Genomic DNA, 18,627 nt, shown 5'->3' with positions numbered 1-18,627 from the left:
GAACAAAGGGATCAGATTAATCACTCTCTGGAGAAAAGAACATTTACTTGCTGACTTAAAAATGAGCCACCTTAGAAACCTATGTAGCCTCCACAGAGAGATTAAGAAGTTCTAGTCTGATAAATGTTCTAGTCTGATTTTCTTCATTTAGGTAATTGTCTATAAAGTTTCTCGGGGATACTTCTACATACTCTGAAAGTTGCTGAAAAGGACATTTGTCTGAAAAGGACACTTGAACAAACATTTGTATCTCTTTACATCTATTTTTTTGGTTCCTTGCAGTCTCCGTAGCAACTGCATCTTTCAGTCTGTATGTTCCATAAATATGTCTAAGGGCCTCTTGAACTTATTTATGGCTTTTGGTTCAATGCACTTTCTTGGCAATTTGTTTCCTGTGTCCACAACTTTGTGAACTCCCTGTTCATTTTCTCATTTTCAGTTTGCTTCCAGAAAGCAGATAAATTGTTCACAGTGATGCAAGGGGGTGAGGTGGGAGAGGAATCAAGCATTATTTTTTTTAATTCTCATTTTTCTCCCTTGCCTTTTTAAGTTGCATTCTTTTTGGTAGATGATTAATGGGACACAGCCTGAGCAACCGAAAAATTATCTTGACAACTTACTTATGATACCAAACTTCTGAAAGAACTGCATTATCAAAAAGGTATCTACTCCAGACATCATTACATAAACTGAGCAAGCATACAGAACTAAGAAATCGGGTCCCTTCACAAGATTTATTAATGGCTTCTTCTAGGGAGCAGAAAACAAGTGGCTTATTATGCACGTTGATACCATCTGCTACCATGAGGCTAGTACTAAAACTGCCAACTTCCCCCTTGATTATGTGACTACAATAGGCATCCTTAGCTATATATTTTTTCCAAAGGGACTGAAATCAGATTTAGATGCCAGCTTGCTTTTTTTTAAAAGTAAGAATGCAGTTGTGTACATAAATATTTATATGCCCCATTCTCTGCCATTTGCACGCCACCTGAAACTGACCAAAAGCAGAATTCACAATAAACACTGCAACTAACAAGTAATAAAAACAGCCAGCTAAAAATTCCACAGTTAATGACATTACAGTTATTAAGAATACTGAAACGCTTTTTGGAAAAGCCAGGTGGGTCGGTGGGAGGGGATATGCACCCCATAGATACAACACTCTGTAGCGTGGGGGTCCACAATACAGAAAAGCGTGGGCATTTGATTCCGCAGGGCTCTTTTGTGTAAAGGGTCAGGATGCAGAGCAGGCCCTCCCTTGCACGATGAAGTCAGTACAGCACTTGTAATTAACAGTATCCTGTGCAATAAATTCTACACTGCGACACCCAGTTTGGGGAGGAATCTAAACAGTTGCTTTTCCTTTTCAAAGGCTTTTCAATGATATCTCTACCTTTCTAATGCTCCTCGTGGTGGGAGGCTTGTCCTAAGGTGATCATAAAGTAGATCACGAGGGAAGCATGCCCAGGAGCTGGGGGGAATTGGGGGGAAAGCTGGAGAGGGAGGAAACCAGCACTGTTTACTTTGGAAGCAGCAGTTACTAATCCCTTTGATGTACTTACTTCTGTTTTAATCTGATATATGCAGTTGATAAATTGTTCCAAGCCTCGGCATTCTGTGGGGAAAACAAATGCTTGAAGTAGAGAGCAAACATACAGGAGTAAGGCTACCTATTTGAACACTGAGCACACTGAATTTGTGTTATCAGAAAACACTGATTTGTGTCTCAACGTATTTGACATTCATAAATTTGACTGTTAAATTATAGCACCAATCAATAGGCATAATCGAGCCGGAGTTAGACATTTTAAAGACCTGCTAATTTTGAGAGAATTTTAAAGCATATGCCACTCAAGGGCTTACCTTTGCTTGATTCATAGCCATTAGGAGTATGGCAAGATTTAGGATAGTGCCCATATTTAATAATATTTTTTTTAGGTTGTTGCAGTATAAAATTAGTGTAACAGTAGAAACAGTGGCATACCAGGCGGTATTATTTTGACAGGACATTGAACAATAACCATAAAAATAGTCTGAGAATTTGGGAGATATTAGAAGAGCACAGACCTGACTAGGCCTGGGCGATATATCTATGTATCAACCAGGACTGATATGAGGAGCAGAATGTGATGTTAGTTTCACTCAGTGGTATATCACTGGCGAAACCGCCACCGCTCCTGAGTCCCTCCACTAGCAGCGTCCACTGGAGGAAGTCAGTAGTTCCTTCCTCCAGTGGGTGCTGCTGGCAGAGGGACAGATATATCACTGAGTGAAATCGCCATCCCACTCTGCCCTCATACGATGGAGAGGGAGAAAAAAGTGCCTCGCTGATACAGCTTGTTCCTCTCTCTGCATCTTTAAACTGCTCAACTGAGGAGTGTTGCCCCTCCTCGCAGCAAGCAGTTAAAGGAGCCCCACTGCTCCACTGGGGGTGGGGGGAGTGTTCCCTTCCCCCAGCTGAGCGGTGCAAACAAGCTGCATTGTCCCAGCCTGTAAGCCTGGGTGAAACCGCCTCAGCTCTTGAGGTGAGAGCTGGAGCAGTTTCACCCAGTATCTCCCAGGCAGAGGCCAATGCATCTTGTTTTTTCAACATCGCAGTATATCGCTAAACTGCGATGTTTAGCTGGTGATACACTGCAACGTTGAAAAGCTGATATCGCCCAGCCCTAGACCTGACACACTTTCTCAGACTGAGAATGATTATTATTTCATTTGGGGCAATGCTCCAATGTTGAATCACTGATTTTGCCCAGTTTAACATTAATGAGGAGAAACCACAGCAAGCCATGGGTTTTGTGTCCTCCCTCCACCAACCCACCAGCTGTGAGGAGGCTGGAAACCTTCACTTCTATTTTAGATTAACCAGTTTAGTGTTATACCTGAACCATAAGAACATAAGAATAGCCTGTTGGGTCACGTCAATGGCCCATCTAGTCCAGCAACCTGTTCTCAGTGTGGCCAACCAGGTGCCTGTGAGAAACCAGCAAGCAGAACAGGAGACCAAGAGCGCACTCCCCTCTTGTAGTTTCCAGCAACTAGTATTTGGAAGTAGCACTCACCACAAACTGTGGGTGATCTCAACTATGTGATGCAGAAACAAGCCAGCTTCTTAAATGTTGGTTTGCCATTGTCTCATTTCAAGAAGACATAGTTAAAATGAATCACAGCTTGGCAGGTTCAGACAACATGGCAAGCTATAGTTAATCTAAAACACAAGGAAAGACTTTGGAACTCCTCTTCACAGCTGCACTGGGTGAGAAGAATTGAGCAGAGGCTTGCTTTGTCTTGTTCTTGTAACACTAAACTATGGTTACAGTCAGGGGAAGAGAAGAGGAGGAATGAAACAGGGCTCTGTGCTGCTCTGACAATCCCTGCATGTTGTGGCAGCTACACCCAACTCAGCAATGGATTGTTGTAGTTGCCGTCTCATAGATAAAAATATTTTTAAATAAACAAGCTTAAAACGTAGTCTACGAAAGCATGACAATGATAACCAATATCTTTTTAATCAAATGCTTTCCTGGGTTAAAGCAATTTGTTGGACTGCTGGCCCACACTCTAACAGCACTAACTCCTTCCTTAAGTATCCTCCTCCCATGACAGAAAGCCGAAAGGGAATGGTCTTTTTCTGTGGTGGCTCCATGGCTTTGCAATTCTTTCCCATCAGATCTGTATTAGGGTAAACATGATGCATGGATTTCAGAAGGCACTGAAAATGTATATTTTTATATTAGCCTTCCAGGTGTGATACTGTTTTACAGGCTAGATTATATAGTTTTATTTTGTTTTTACTGGCTTGCTTATTGATCAGTCTGTTTATTATTCAGCTTACATTGGATGGGCTTGCCCAGAAAAGTGATTAAAAAAAAACTGTTAAACAGAATCAAAGCAACACCAATGTTACCTTAAACCTATTGTACTTACGTCAGGTTCCAATATCACACAGCGCTGAAATGCTCTGGCAGCACCTTCATAATCTTCCAAAGCTAAGTAGGCACAGCCCAAGGAAAACCACACACCTAACTGAAAGGTCAGCAAGGGGGAGCATACAAAAACAAAACAACAATTGCAGTGTTTGCCTGGAAAACTGGTTATGTTTTATTGTGCAAAAGGCCACATCACTTTTCTTGGAGTTACCCCAAGGTATGTTATCTAAGTAAAGCCATAGGTCTGATGGAGCTTCAAGAGTCAATCTGCAGGTTGGACACTCGACAAAGATACAGCAGCCACTTCTTGGCTGTGATGCCACCATTAGAAAGGGCAATAAGGGGATGCAGCTGTGAAGATGCAAATAGCCCCTGAGAAGAAGCAGATGTATCCACAGAGACACCAATTTGTATAATACATTCTTCTTGTAAATGTGATTGTTGTGGAAGCTGAAGGAGCAGGATGTAGTGGCAAAACTAACCAAGAATAAGTTCCAACAAAAATCTTGTAAATGACATATTTATGTAAAATTCATTGACTAACTCTGTAAATTCATTAACTGTTCAGTGCGGAAATAGCATTTTGCCACTGCCAGCCCACCATAATGCCCTGCATCGTTTCATTATTAATACTTTGTCACATAGAGATAATAAAACCATATTAAATTGATTTTTAAAAGAAGAGCAGGTAATTATTTCCCTGAGGGGAAATAATTACTAAAACTCACATTCTGCTTTCAAAAGAGTCTCTTTCTGACACAGCTGACCTGGTCCAACAAACCAAATTTGTGTGCTGGGTTACAAGTTCCTAGTCCCTCTTCCCCTCCTGCACCAGCCTCTCTCGGTTTCTTAAATTATAGTTTCCCAGCTTCTCTCTAAAACAGTGCCACTCGTAAGCTGGGCCTACAGCGTCATATGCTAGGCTGCGCCTGCATCTTTGCATAGGCCAGAAGAGAGCTATTTTTCAACGGTATCAATGATGAAATACAGAATGGAGTAATATTAGGCTGTTAAAATTTGAAAGTCCAGATAAAGCAGTATTTGGGTTTTTTTCCTGCCAAAAGGAGGCCTGTGTGTTTGTGTGTGCCTCTGTCTAATTAGAGGCAGCACTGGAATGATTCTATAGAGACACATTTTTCCGAGGAAGAAAGGGTACTGCCACTGAATTGCAGGAAGTATGTTTAAGTCATCTTTGTAGGAGATGGAGGCCTTTAGAGGGCCCAACAGTGAAATAATTGCAAAGAAAAGCTGGAGTGAGAGAAACCATGACTTCCGTAGGCAATTATGTTGGTTGGAATGGGATCTGGCAAATCACTCACAACTGCAAAACCCCCTCCCCCAAAACCCTGAGGCTCTGAATAATCACTAAATGCAGGGGGATGTTTCTGGTAGCAAACTATTTCCCTGAACCGCAGTTGCAAACAAGAGGGAATACAGCATGAGAAACATTTCAAGGGAAATTTTCACCTGGAACAAGCTTCCTACCTTCCTACTTTAAACGCCCCCCCCCCCAAAAAAATGGCTTATATATTTGCACTACTGATTGCAGAGAAAAAGTACTAATTAGTAGCCTCGTTTTGTCAATCTCTTGATTGGTTTTGGTATGCCTTGCATCCTTGTGGCAACTACTTGCCACATTGGTACGGACACTATGAATTTCTATTTGGATTTCATGTTTAAGATACCATATTCTATGTATGGTTCAAGAGTATATTGCTTCTTCACTGCCTAAGCAGTTTGCTAACACAAACTAGAATCACACCTCTTAAATGGGTTAATGTCACTAGTTCTTCAAATAACTCTTTATCATGTAAGTGAAATAATTCAAGCTTACAACGTGCAGATGTGTGAAAAAAAGGTCAGAATTAATTCTGCTTTTGAAACTGCTGCTTTGATTGAAGTGTTAACTTTGGAACTACACTCAAGAACAAAGCAAATGTTGGCACATGCATCTCACGTTAAAAAAAAAAAGGAGCCTCACAAAGGCAGTTTGTGGTTTTATTCTTGTTCTTGTGTTTGGTTTTAATATAGCTTGTTGTTTTTATTATTACATTGTTAAGTCACTTTGACACATTTTCATGTAAAATAAATGATGAATGGATGTAATAAATAATGATGGAGCCTAGACTAAGCACATTTATTACAAATGCCCAAAGGAAGTGGAAATATTAATTGTTTTATATTATAGCTTATTTATATACCACTTTTTGATCAAAGAGTGACCCATAGCAGTGAATGGTGCATTAATACAAAAAAAGTCACTTTAAAATGCAACAATTGCACAGTCAAACATCAAAACAGCAGCAACATAATACTTGATAGCGGCCTACTTGCAGTGAATTGGCCCAAATGTGATGATAGATGTCTCATTTAACCCAGCCACTCCTTTTCACCTCAACCTTTAGTTTAGGGTCTAATTAAGTAGATTTCAAACTCAAATTTTCAGTTGCTGACCTTCAATGCATCATAATAGTGGTTTCCCCAACAGCAGAAACGTGCAAACATGGGTTGCATGAAAATATTATGTAAGGCTGTTTGCACAGCATGGATTTCCTACCCAATCCTTCCTAATATAGCTGCCTAAGAAGCCTCTCCCAGAGGACTGAATCACAGAGATAGAAGGACCTACAAGGGTCATCTACTCCAACCCCCTGCAATGCAGGAATCTTTTGTCAAATATGTGGCTCATACCCATGACCCTGAGATTAAGAGTCTCACTCTCTACCGACTAAGATATCCCAGTAACAGGGAAGGCCTCTGATGTGGGTATGGGAAGCTGCTATGAAAAGGGGCAGGGATCTCTGAAAACTAGGTGGTGGCAGCTGCACAAATGAGAATATCTGAATGAAACGTTTTGCCTATACTGTACTTGAAAAAAATAAATTCATGATTAGACCACTACTTCTTCAAAGTGATGGAAAATATTTTTATTAGTTACCAACTGCTCTATACGTAGCTTTGAATGAATCACCTTACATAACGGGCCCAGCTCACACGTCACAGTAAACCACAGTTAATGGTTTACTATGAAGTGCCAAGCTGGGCTGTCTGTCTCCTCCCCACTAGCATGTGGAGGAAACAAATCAGGATCCATAGCTCAGCATTACATCCAGAGACTGCGGTTTGCTTTGCTCCAACAAACTATATTTTATGACTTCTGCCATGAAGTTCTGTGGGTGGTTTAAATAAAGAAGTCCAAAATAACCAAAATGCAAAGCAAACCATAGAACCATTAATCTTTTTAGCTACTGGTGATTTTAATAATCTTCTGAAAATTTTAAATACCTGTTTTTAGCTGCTTTTTATTGACAATTTTAATGTTTCTTTTTATATTTTTGTAAGCCACTTAAAGGTGTTCTGACAATCAAGTGATATATAAATTTTGTTAAATAAATAGAGAAAGAAAGAAAGAAAGAAACTTATTCAAACACAACAGAGCGTTAAAAACAGAGTGCCAGGTTACCAAAGTCATCTAAAGAAAGCCACAAATACGGTGACAGACAATCCTCCCTGGGAAGGCTATTCCATATCCAGGGTGCTACTACTGAAAAGGTCCTATCCCTGGTGGATGCCCACCTCGCTTCATTTGGTGGGCCCAACTAGAACAGGGTATCTGAAGAGGATTTTAAGGTTTAGGCAAGTACATATTGGAGAAGGAAGTCTTTTAGGTAACCATGTCCTAAGGCTTTTAGGACTTTAAAAGGATATATATGGCAGGAGATGTGCCACTTAAGACACACACCATTATTATTATTATTATTATTATTATTATTATTATTATTATTATTACCTCGCCATCTGGTTGGGTTTCCCCAGCCACACTGGGCGCCTTACAGCATATCTAAAAACAAAGCGTTGAGAAGAGGGCTGCCTTCAGATGTCTTCTAAAAGTTGTGTAATTCTTCAGAAGCCAGCACACAAATATATTGTAAAAAGTTCTTATTGTCTTACCTGCATGGGGTTAATCTTCACGGATTGCTCAAAGCACTCTATACATTCCTTGAAGTTCCTGTTGCGAAGGTGGAGAAGGCCTTTGGAGCGCTGAGCCCGGGCACTGCGGTGCTTTGACAATTCCCAAGCTTTGTCATAGTAAGAATGGTCTTTAAGGACATCCCCAAGCAAGCAATATAAACTCGGTGTTTCTTTCTTCTCTACCTCCCGCCTCAAAATTTCTTCTGCCTATGGAAAGAAAGCACCATTTTTTAGCACCGCTTTCAGAGAGAGGATCAGTTGGTTCGCCTTGGTTAGCTGCCAGATGTGTGAGGTAGAAAGTAGTCTTTCAGAAGTCCAGAAATGGCTGTAATTATATTGGACAGGTGCATGTTTTGTTTTCATTTTCTACAAGTCAGAAATGTCAGCATGCACAATACTCTTTCTGGCTTCAGATCTTGAGGGCCCCTGGGCAGGCTGACTTGGGTTCCCCAAGGCACTGACCACTCCTCACGCCTCTGATCCAGAATGCTGTACAACAGGGGTTGTCAACCAATGTGCCATGGCACCCTGGGGTGCCTTGAATGATGTTCAGGGGTGTTGCGGGCAACACTGGCCTCTGTCCCTCTTCCCTTCCCTTCCTCCTCTGCTGCCCTCTTGTGTCTCCGCCTCCCCAAGGTTTGCACAGCCATTTAGTGCTGCAGCCCTGGCTATAAGCTCCACAGGCGAATGGTGCCTCTTGGAGGCAGCTCTCTTTAGGGCGGAGGGTGAGGGGGGAAGCTCAGAGACTGAAGCAGTAGCAGCTGCTTCCCAGAGGCCTCCCAAGAAGAGGGTAGAGGAGGCTGAGGGGATACTCCACAAGGGAGGGTTTTCGAAAAGGGGTGAGGGGTTGCCAGCTTTGCAGGCAAGGGGTGACACAACTGGGCTCCTGAGCCCCACAGGGGTGCCGCAGAAAGAATGTAAATGTTGAAGGGAGCAGCGGACTCAAAAAGGTTGAAAATCTCTGCTATACAATTTGGCACCTGGGCCTATATCCTGCTCCCCTATAAGTTCTACTGAATTCAAGCAATATTTGTTGTCATTAGGGAGTTGGTTTTAGAACTGTGTCCATTCTGAAACATATTTTGCAACCAAGAGCAATGCACATGGTGGGGGGGAGAAGACTTGTTACGTTTGCAAGAAAAATACAAGACTGAATCAAATCAAAGGTGAAAATGGCATGATTGCTGCAAAACCTGCTTGTCAAGAATTATTAAGGCTGCACAATAAGTTTTCTAAAGGAACAAGAAACAGCTTGAGTTAAGAGAGCAGCCATGGTGAGGCAGTTAAAGACCCAGGCAATTCTTTCTTCCCCCCTCTCTTTGGAGCAACAGTCTACAGTGTGAATAAACATCTCTGAGGTGAAAAGTGCACAGCGACCTGCTCCTTTTCCTCATCCTTGCATAAGACTCTCTCAAATCCAGGTCACTGAGTGGTAGTGCCTAGTACTGTATGCTAGATATGCAGGCCAGCCATTCAGTAATATTAAACATTCTAGTTCACAAAATTGTACCTCTGAGCAGGCCTGGACTAAATCTGTAGTGAATTCTTTTTCCTATCTGAAGTGGAGGGGTACAGTTCAGTGATATGCTTCAAACCCTGGCAACTCCAAGCAAAAGATGGTGCAAGACTGAGTTAAGCCAAGCAAACACAAGACCTAATTTTCAAGCCTACTCTGTGGTAGTGATGACCTCAAGGTGACAATACTACTTTGCCACCATTGTATCTACTCAGTGGTGTCCAATGGAGTCCCGCCCCCCCAAACTATTCAAGGTCTTCTCTAGCTTGGTCTGCAGAGTGATGTAAAGAAGTCTCCCAGTAGTCTGTTGCAACTTATTTCCTAGGCATTTGGGGGATAAAGTTGCTCATATCCGCCTAAACTCGTATGCCACTAATTCTGCTGTTGTTTTGCCCTGTTTTATTTAACAAGTTCCACTCATGGAGGCCTGGTGATGTGGAGGAGATCTTGGTGGGGTGAGGCTATCACTCATTTGCATAACCCTTGCCCTTTTTGTCTTCTAATATTCAGCAGCACTAGAATGACAAGCAGAGTCCAGGAAATAATTAATGCCTCCTTGTGAGAAGCAATTAGGAGACAGCTCCTAAAAGATTTTAACACCCATGTCATGGTTGATCATAAATATCTACTTTTGAGGAATGTTAACTGGATGGTTGCTGTGCAGCTCCAGACACCATTGTTTTCAGTTACCAGATCTGAGCTGAACTCAGAGACCTCTCACACAAAAGCCCACTCCTGCTTAGCTTTCTTCATTTCAGCAGACTAATTTACTTGGAAAAAGTAATTTTGCTGTTGCTATTATTAAACCATTGGAAGTCAGAAACCCTTGCTGATCTATTGCAAATCACCCAGAGGTCCACCAGCAGATCCCAAAGTACCTTCTCACTACCATACAGTATCAGTAATAAATGCAAGTTGCCTACTATGTCTACATTCCTGACTTTTTGTAATCTCCTGGCCACCAAATTATTCCAAGGAAACAGTGCTGGAATCCTCCCCTGGTCATGTACTGATCATATCCAAATATTTCCCTCTTGGTTTTTTTTCTGCTTAGTGACATGCTGCTTTTTATAGAAAGTTGTTTTTATAAGTTGGTTTGAGTTCATTTTTTGAAAGAAGTGACTAATAAATAAAACAAATAAAAACAAAATAAAATACTACTCTGACCACTGAAAAAACAATTTATAGAAGAATCACAACTTTACGTAATGGTGATAGCTATCTGTTTGATTTTTAAAAGGAAAATAATGAACTTTAACAGAAGCTCTTCATTTCAAAAAGTTCTTCTGATTTACAAATTAAAGGTAAAAGGACCCCTGACCATTAGGTCCCGTCGCGGATGACTCTGGGGTTGCGGCGCTCATCTTGCTTTATTGGCCGAGGAAGCCAGTGTACAGCTTATCTACTTGCACTTTGACGTGCTTTTGAACTGCTAGGTGGGCAGGAGCTGGGACCGAGCAACGGGAGCTCACCCCGTTGCGGGGATTCGAACCACCGACCTTCTGATCGGCAAGCCCTAGTCTCTGTGGTTTAGACCACAGCTCCACCTGTGTCCCTCTAAGCACAAATTAAAGCTTAAAGATAAAGAGCTCCCAGTTGTGTTTCACACAGAACTTGAAGCCTTGTTTCCAGTATTCTAAAGTCTTATCCCAGAATTAGTTGAAAGTATTTTCAAAAATTACGCAATTGCCAATTATGAAATATTTTAATCCAGATGCCTTCCTTATCCACTCTCTAAATACTGTTTTCCTATCTCTTGACACAAATGGAAAATATTGGCCTAAACTTTTATTCTTGATAGGATCCTCATACTGTTCTGGCACAAGCAAGGAGCCCAACAGAATTTGGCACCAAGACACATACTTGTTCATTTTGTAATTACCAGATTTAGATATTTACTCAGAATAGTATGCAAAGCATGGGAGAAGTTCCACATTATTTATATCAGTCATTATTTATATTTTTGCAGTTTGGGCTGCAATCCTAATACCATTTACCTGGGAGTAAGCCCCATTGAATCCAGTAGGGTATTTCTGAGTATATAGGGTTAGGATTGCACTGTTAGAGATTTCCATCCAAAATCCTTCAGTCTATTGTTTAACTGCAGCCTCTGCACCTACGCAACTAAATATCTATGGGCAGGGGAAGCTGAAGTGAAGATAGTGGAATATGTATTTCTGAAAAATGAAAATCACAACAGTGTCTAATGTTCTAGTCTCTGCAAGTATAACTTCTTTTTAAATAGTTTTGTTGAAGAACTGCTATTGCCTTTGTGACACAAGATGTAAGGAAATTCATGAAAATATGTAATTACTGTATTAGCTTATAAAAGAATGACCCTCCACACACCCACACACCCCAGCTCTCTAGAGCATCAGAAATTGCAAACACTAGACACAGTATGCTGGGTATACTGGACATTTGTCAAGACACAGAACCAACAAGATGTCTGAGAAACCCAATGTCTGAAAAATTAAAATACACACTAGTCAGTCTACATATCCAGCTGTTAGGGAAGCAAATATGTGGATACAGATGGCAATTAATAAATGTAGACACTGGATGGTTTCCCCAGAACATCCTGTCTGGTTTCCAAGCTCATGCATTTTTTTGGAATTCACACTAAGAAACGCTTTTCTGTGATGTTTTACAGAGCAGGATTGCTATTTCTGGGCCAAAATTCATGGACAACCCCCTCCTCATATGTGGTGTGTGTGTGTGTGTGTGTGTGTGTGTGTGTGTGTGTGTAGAGAGAGAGAGAGAGAGAGATGAGCTAAAATCCATGCAACAACATCAACATAAATTTTAAGCAAAATAAAACAAATCCTTCCAGTAGCACCTTTGTTGTTGTTGTTTAGTCGTTTAGTCGTGTCCGACTCTTCGTGACCCCATGGACCAGAGCACGCCAGGCACTTCTGTCTTCCACTGCCTCCCGCAGTTTAGTCAGACTCATGTTTGTAGCTTCGAAGACACTATCCAACCATCTCGTCCTCTGTCGTCCCCTTCTCCTTGTGCCCTCCATCTTTCCCAACATCAGGGTCTTTTCCAGGGAGTCTTCTCTTCTCATGAGGTGGCCAAAGTATTGGAGCCTCAGCTTCACGATCTGTCCTTCCAGTGAGCACTCAGGGCTGATTTCCTGAAGAATGGATACGTTTGATCTTCTTGCAGTCCATGGGACTCTTAAGAGTCTCCTCCAGCACCATAATTCAAAAGCATCAATTCTTCGACGATCAGCCTTCTTTATGGTCCAGCTCTCACTTCCATACATCACTACTGGGAAAACCATAGCTTTTACTATACGGACCTTTGTTGGCAAGGTGATGTCTCTACTTTTTAAGATGCTGTCTAGGTTGGTCATTGCTTTCCTCCCAAGAAGCAGGCGTCTCTTAATTTCGTGGCTGCTGTCACCATCTGCAGTGATCATGGAGCCCAAGAAAGTAAAATCTCTCACTGCCTCCATTTCTTCTCCTTCTATTTGCCAGGAGGTGATGGGACCAGTGGCCATGATCTTCGTTTTTTTGATGTTGAGCTTCAGACCATATTTTGCGCTCTCCTCTTTTACCCTCAATAAAAGGTTCTTTAATTCCTCCTCACTTTCTGCCATCAAGGTTGTGTCATCTGCATATCTGAGGTTGTTGATATTTCTTCCAGCAATCTTAATTCCGGCTACGGATTCATCCAGCCCAGCCTTTCGCATGATGAATTCTGCATATAAGTAGCACCTTAGAGACCAACTAAGTTTGTTATTGGTATGAGCTTCTGTGTGTATCTGAAGAAGTGTGCATGCACACGAAAGCTCATACCAATAAAATAATAATAATAATAATAATAATAATAATAATAATAATAATAATAATAATTATTATTATTATTATTATTATTATTTATTTGTATCCCGCCCATCTGGCTGGGTTTCCCCAGCCACTCTGGGCGGCTTCCATAGAAACCAAAAATACACTAAAATATCACACATTAAAAACTTCCCTGAACAGGGCTGCCTTAAGATGTCTTCTGAATGTCAGGTAGTTGGTCTCTAAGGTGCTACTGGAAGGATTTTTTTTATTTTGTTTCGACTACAGCTGACCAACACAGCTACCTACCTGTAACTATAAATTTTAAGGTTCTGTTTCCCCAGACTTCTTTGCCCCCATACAGAAAATCCAGAGACTAAGAATGCAACATAGTGGGTTTCCAAGATTCCCTAAGTGCCACTCAACACAGTATAGACTAGCTGGTTGGAAAGTGGCAGTGAGAGAAACATTGTGCTTAAGAAGCTAGCGGGCCACTGTGTATACTCAAGGTTTGTGGAATTCCTGCATTAGAGACAACTTTGTTACAGGAAAGCTTGGTTCAATCGGAACTCTGCATGCATCCCAGAATTATTTGTCTGTTTTGGCTCTGTTGCGAACAACGAGTGAAACACCACTGCAAATCAATTAGAGGAAGCTGTGGCCATTCAAGCTAAGTATATTTCTATCAGGAGAAGTTCTAGTGATTCCTACCAAATAACCTCTCCATAGTAGTTGATGTGCAGGAAAATTTCCTCACCATAACCACTGTGCATAATGACGATATGTCCAAGCTTAATTAGTCCCTCTGTCATATCTAGTGCAGACAGATGCCCTTATTTAGCACTAATTAAGCACTAAGGCAATGATGGTAAGGTATCCTTTTAGCAAGCATCTTCCAGTGGGGTAAGTGGATCATTCCTAAATCGCCTGAGAAATGCCTTTTCCTTTCCCCACACCTCATTCATCTGGCTGCAAGTTCTGATTGGTCAGAGATCCTTTGTCATCTCCCAGACACAACTTGGTGGGGAATTCATACTGTGATGTTTAATGACATCATACTACTGGTATTCTTTGCCATGCAATGACCCTTGCACCCCAGTCCTGTCACAACCATTAGGCAATCCCGTTCCTATAACAGGGCACCTTTCAGTTCCCACTTCGTTCAGCCTTCTGCCCAGGAGACTGCTTCAAGGCACACTTCAAACCTGTGCCAACCCTGCAGATTCCTGTAGGCGCAAGATCTCTACTTCATTTCCACTCTTATCCCCAATCTTCCCCCCTCTCTTTCCCTTCAGCATTTCCCCATTTGTCTTTTTCTATGAACAAACAACTGATGTAGACATCAAGATTGAGGTTGCAGAATTCTGAGGTGGAAGAATGAACTAGCCCTTGGGGGTGCCATTTTTAAAAATGCTCTTCTATGTAAGGTGCCAACAAATACATGAAGGGGACATATTGCAATACAGCCCCCTCCCTTTGTGCTAATTTATTACTGGCATGGATTTTTTAATTTTTATTTTTACCCTCTACCAGTGGTGGTCTGAAATGGAACAGCCTGTTCAGTTCTTCACCTCAGTTCTCTGCCACCTCATTCTGTTGTTTTCATAGGCAATTCTTGTGTTGTTGGAGGTTAGATTAGCCTTGCCGCCTCAGCCAGTTCCTTTTGTATGCCAGACTTGACCCTGTGGGAAGGGGATACTTGCAGAAGTGGGAAGACATGGATGGCTTTGGTACTAAGCACTCTTTCAATTTCTAAGGAGGATCTTAACGGTAGCCCTGGGACCATGGGAGGAAGGAAGAGGAGAGGAAAGCATGAGAGAAAGGTGGTCACGGGCAAGAAAGTCAGGCGCCCCCAAACCTCTAATCAGAGAGACCAGAAGGAAGTCCTTCGCCTCTCTGTCATTTTGTAGAGTTTTTACAATGAGTTTTCACAATGACAAATATCATCCGACCTGGCTCATTTGCTTCAGCTATCTGGAATTGCCTCCCACTCATTCACTCCTGCTCTCTGTTTACAAGAACATTGTGGTACAGATCTTGGCTCAACTTAGTAGTTGCACTCCATGATCTTCTGGTACTTTTCAATTCTGGGATTCTAGGGAAGACCTTTCATGCAAGTCCATCACATTAGTCTTTGTAGTAGTACATAAATACTGTTCTGAATAATTTTATAAAAATTTATGGGAAGCAGTTTTCCTTCTCATAATGACCCTTACCATATGTTCCAGTGAAAGGAAGTTGCTTCCTGCAGGGCGCTGGTGTACATGTACTTGTGCATGTATGCAACTCTGGGGTACATTATGTATAAACACAGTGAAAATAAGTAGATGTACTCTACCTTTCCATGCTGTCCGGCTCTTTCATAGCAGATAACTACATCCTCCCACATTTCAAGCTTTTCAAAGATCTGCAGAGCTGAACTGGTACATCCAAGGTCAAATAGTAAGCTTGCAAGCTGCCGCTGCAAAGGAAGATATTGAAAAATTCAAATCCAGAATTTCCCCCTAGAAAACCATTTAGCATAATATATATAAGGTGGAAAACAATTTAAAGTGTTTCAAGTTGAGCTTAGAAGGGCATGGGAATTCTAAAAAATAAGTCTTTAATATATGATAGCTAAAGAAATCAAGCTTAAAAATCTACTGAGTTAGCACTGATAATCTTTTAAAATCAACACAAGCAGAGATTAGGCATAGGTTTTACAGTCTTAATTCACTAAGAACTAAATAAACACAGCCAGCAGCTCCCTCCCCTCTACAGTATTTCTCTAGACCTGGGTTTCCCAAACTTTGGTCTCCAGCTGTTTTTGGACTACAACGCCCATCATCCCTAGCTAGCAGGACCAGTGGTCAGGGATGATGGAGCTACCAGATGCGGGCTACAACTCCCATCTGCTGCAGCCAGCATGGCCAACTGTCAGGGATGATGGGAGGCATAGGAAACAGGCAGGCTGACAAGATAGGATTCAGGGAGATAGAAACAAACAAAAGAATGGGTGAGATGTTGGAATGCAGCCAAAGAGCCCCTAAGAGTGAACTGATGACAAATGCATCACAAGTCTCTTCCCGTTTCCTTTTACACGGGTTTCTGGGAGTGAAAGAGAGGAAAGCAGCTTGTGGCCTCAGGTGACCTTGCATTCTACAGAAGGCCAGGCTGGAGGAATTACGATTCCTGACATATGTATGATTTACATGCAATAGTTCTTAGGTTAAGTATGGGAGAAATGTATGAAATGGGCAGTGCGACTTAGGAAAATATTGCAACCACTGTAAATAATAAATCACCAATATACCTCTCAGTAGGACTCGGAATATTGGTTTGGCCAGAAAAGCTAGAAATTAAAACCACACTGGGTTTTTTGTGAACTGGAAGCTTAAAAAAAAATTAAAAGGGGGAAAATCCTAGGGGAAAATGTTAAAATGGTTTCTACTGTGTCAGAGAAATACAAACAGATTGCAAATCTAGGTTAGAAGTTGAAAGAAGTCTCTTGACCACAGTATATTAACTATTAAGCTGGATTTTAAAGCTCTAAATTTGTGGTTATGTGTGTCCCCACTGATAATATGTTAAGACAGTTTAAAAGTGGGGTGGGGACACAGTTTAATTTCTTTCCTGGATCATGACTTATTGAACATTTGTGAAAGTATTATTCTTTAAGCTAAATCATTAAGTTTGTTTGGGGAGGGAGAAGAGACGGTTAACAAACAATTTAATACTGGAGGAGAAATCAAAAGCTGGGGGAAATATATTTAAAACGGAGAGAAATCTGTAACATTCTTCATGTTAACAAAACAAGCAATCATTCCCCCAGTGCAATATCTCAGCTGGGACATTTCAAAAATGAAATGCTTAAAAATCAAATGTAATGTGAATTCTAACTAAAACATTATGCACCAGTTATTCTGTACCTGGATAGCCCAATGTGGAGGAACTTGGCAACTGTAAAATAGTTTCATACGTTCACAAATTGATGTTTTCTTGTCTTCAAATTGGTCTGCAAGAGCCTGAGAATACAAAACACTATGTATATAAATGGAAGTTTAACAGTGTTTACGATTCTGTCTAGGACTGAAACAAAACTACAACAGCACAGCTCTTAAGGCTGCTATTCTAAGCACTCAAACAAGGAAGTAAGTCCCATTGGACACAGTACGCTGGAAAAATGAATGGGATGGTATTGTAAATGTCAACATGCCATAAAATTTATGAAATAAACCACTTCTTACACAGGGAGACAGCCAAAGCTGAAGAGCTTGTAGTCTCAGTGGTCAGCAAAGGAGGCAATAGCAACAGGAGATAACAGAAGAGCAACACAGCTACCACAGCCTATCACATAAACCACTCATGGACTCCACATTATAATTTCACTTAACAAAGCACACCTCTCTCATTTTTTTAGATCCCCATGTTTCACATTTGAGGCGAACATATCCTCAACTTTATAATCATACTAGTTCTACTTGGCGATGCTATCTCATGCTCCTACTCAAAGTTGACTGCTGCACTAGCTAATAAAGACAGGAGTGTTTCGATTTTACAGTTTTAGAGAATGCGGTTTTTGCTATGGACACACTAGTCCCATTCAGAAGTAATTCTCATACACTGATTCAAGGTGTGAGTGGGGCTGCGCCAACGAGCCCCACCTCTGACTTTACGCACACTGACTTGCCCACTGTCGAATGCCTATGTGTTCGGTATAAACGTTTGCAGCGAGGGAGGCTTCATGAATACAAGAAGTGTATTTATAGAGGTGCTGAGGATCAAGATCCCAACTTCAAGCTGAGACTTGATGCCTGTGTTCATCCATGAGGGGACAAGGAGATTGTTCCCATTTATTACCTGAAAACGCCTTTTTGATTCTGTCAGCATTTCTCACTTCACCACTGTGAAGCCCTATTCAGAAGTATACACAAAGGCATTATCACCCACTAATGTTGGTGCCAGGAGTGGGTCAAAGCAGCATACATGACTGAAAGTCGGGCTAGTTGGTGAGGCTCTGCTCCACTCCCTGCTAATGTGTTGAAACACACAAACTTTACTTCTGAATAGGGCTGCTTAGTGTTCAAGTGTGTAAATCGAAGGTGAATTGAAGAAAGGCAAGAGGTGTCATGAGTTCCAAGTTCCAGGAGGTGGGAAGATAGCCTGTTCCACACAGGGCTGCATTTTTCTGGAAAAAAACAGGTCTGTACCTTGGGAGTTGTCACTGAAGGATCAGGTGGCCTTAGTGGCCAGGAGCACATATTTCCAATTCAGGCCGGCCACTTTTAGACTTGGCCACTGTACTCTGTTAGCACCTAGATTAAAATACTGCAATGCTTCAACTTGTCCAAATTCAACAGCCAGATTACTGGCTGGGCTTCTATTCAGAAATCATATAATACCATGTTAAAACAGCTGAAGTGGCTGCCAGTTTGTTTCC

General features: G+C 41.4%; 1 protein-coding gene across 2 annotated transcripts in view; it reads right to left on the bottom strand.

Moving 5' to 3' along the window:
• Nucleotides 1-18,627, bottom strand: part of TTC27 (tetratricopeptide repeat domain 27) — an 88,987-nt gene that overhangs the window by 21,325 nt on the left and 49,035 nt on the right. For both annotated transcript variants that reach the window (XR_014545664.1, XM_083604267.1), the window contains exons 11-15: nt 17,117-17,212; nt 15,547-15,669; nt 7,881-8,108; nt 3,928-4,026; nt 1,566-1,618 (exon numbers count right to left, since the gene is read on the bottom strand). Coding sequence is in view for 1 of the 2 variants with exons in the window: in XM_083604267.1 (XP_083460393.1) it covers nt 1,566-1,618; nt 3,928-4,026; nt 7,881-8,108; nt 15,547-15,669; nt 17,117-17,212 (599 nt within the window). In the remaining variant the exon portion in view is untranslated. The remainder of the gene's footprint in view (nt 1-1,565; nt 1,619-3,927; nt 4,027-7,880; nt 8,109-15,546; nt 15,670-17,116; nt 17,213-18,627) is intronic.

The sequence above is a fragment of the Podarcis filfolensis genome (genome assembly GCF_964270895.1).
Source record: "Podarcis filfolensis genome assembly, chromosome: 3".
Lineage (NCBI taxonomy): Eukaryota > Metazoa > Chordata > Lepidosauria > Squamata > Lacertidae > Podarcis > Podarcis filfolensis.
The sequence above is the reverse complement of the archived record's forward strand: the minus strand, read 5'-3'. Positions and strand labels throughout refer to the sequence as shown.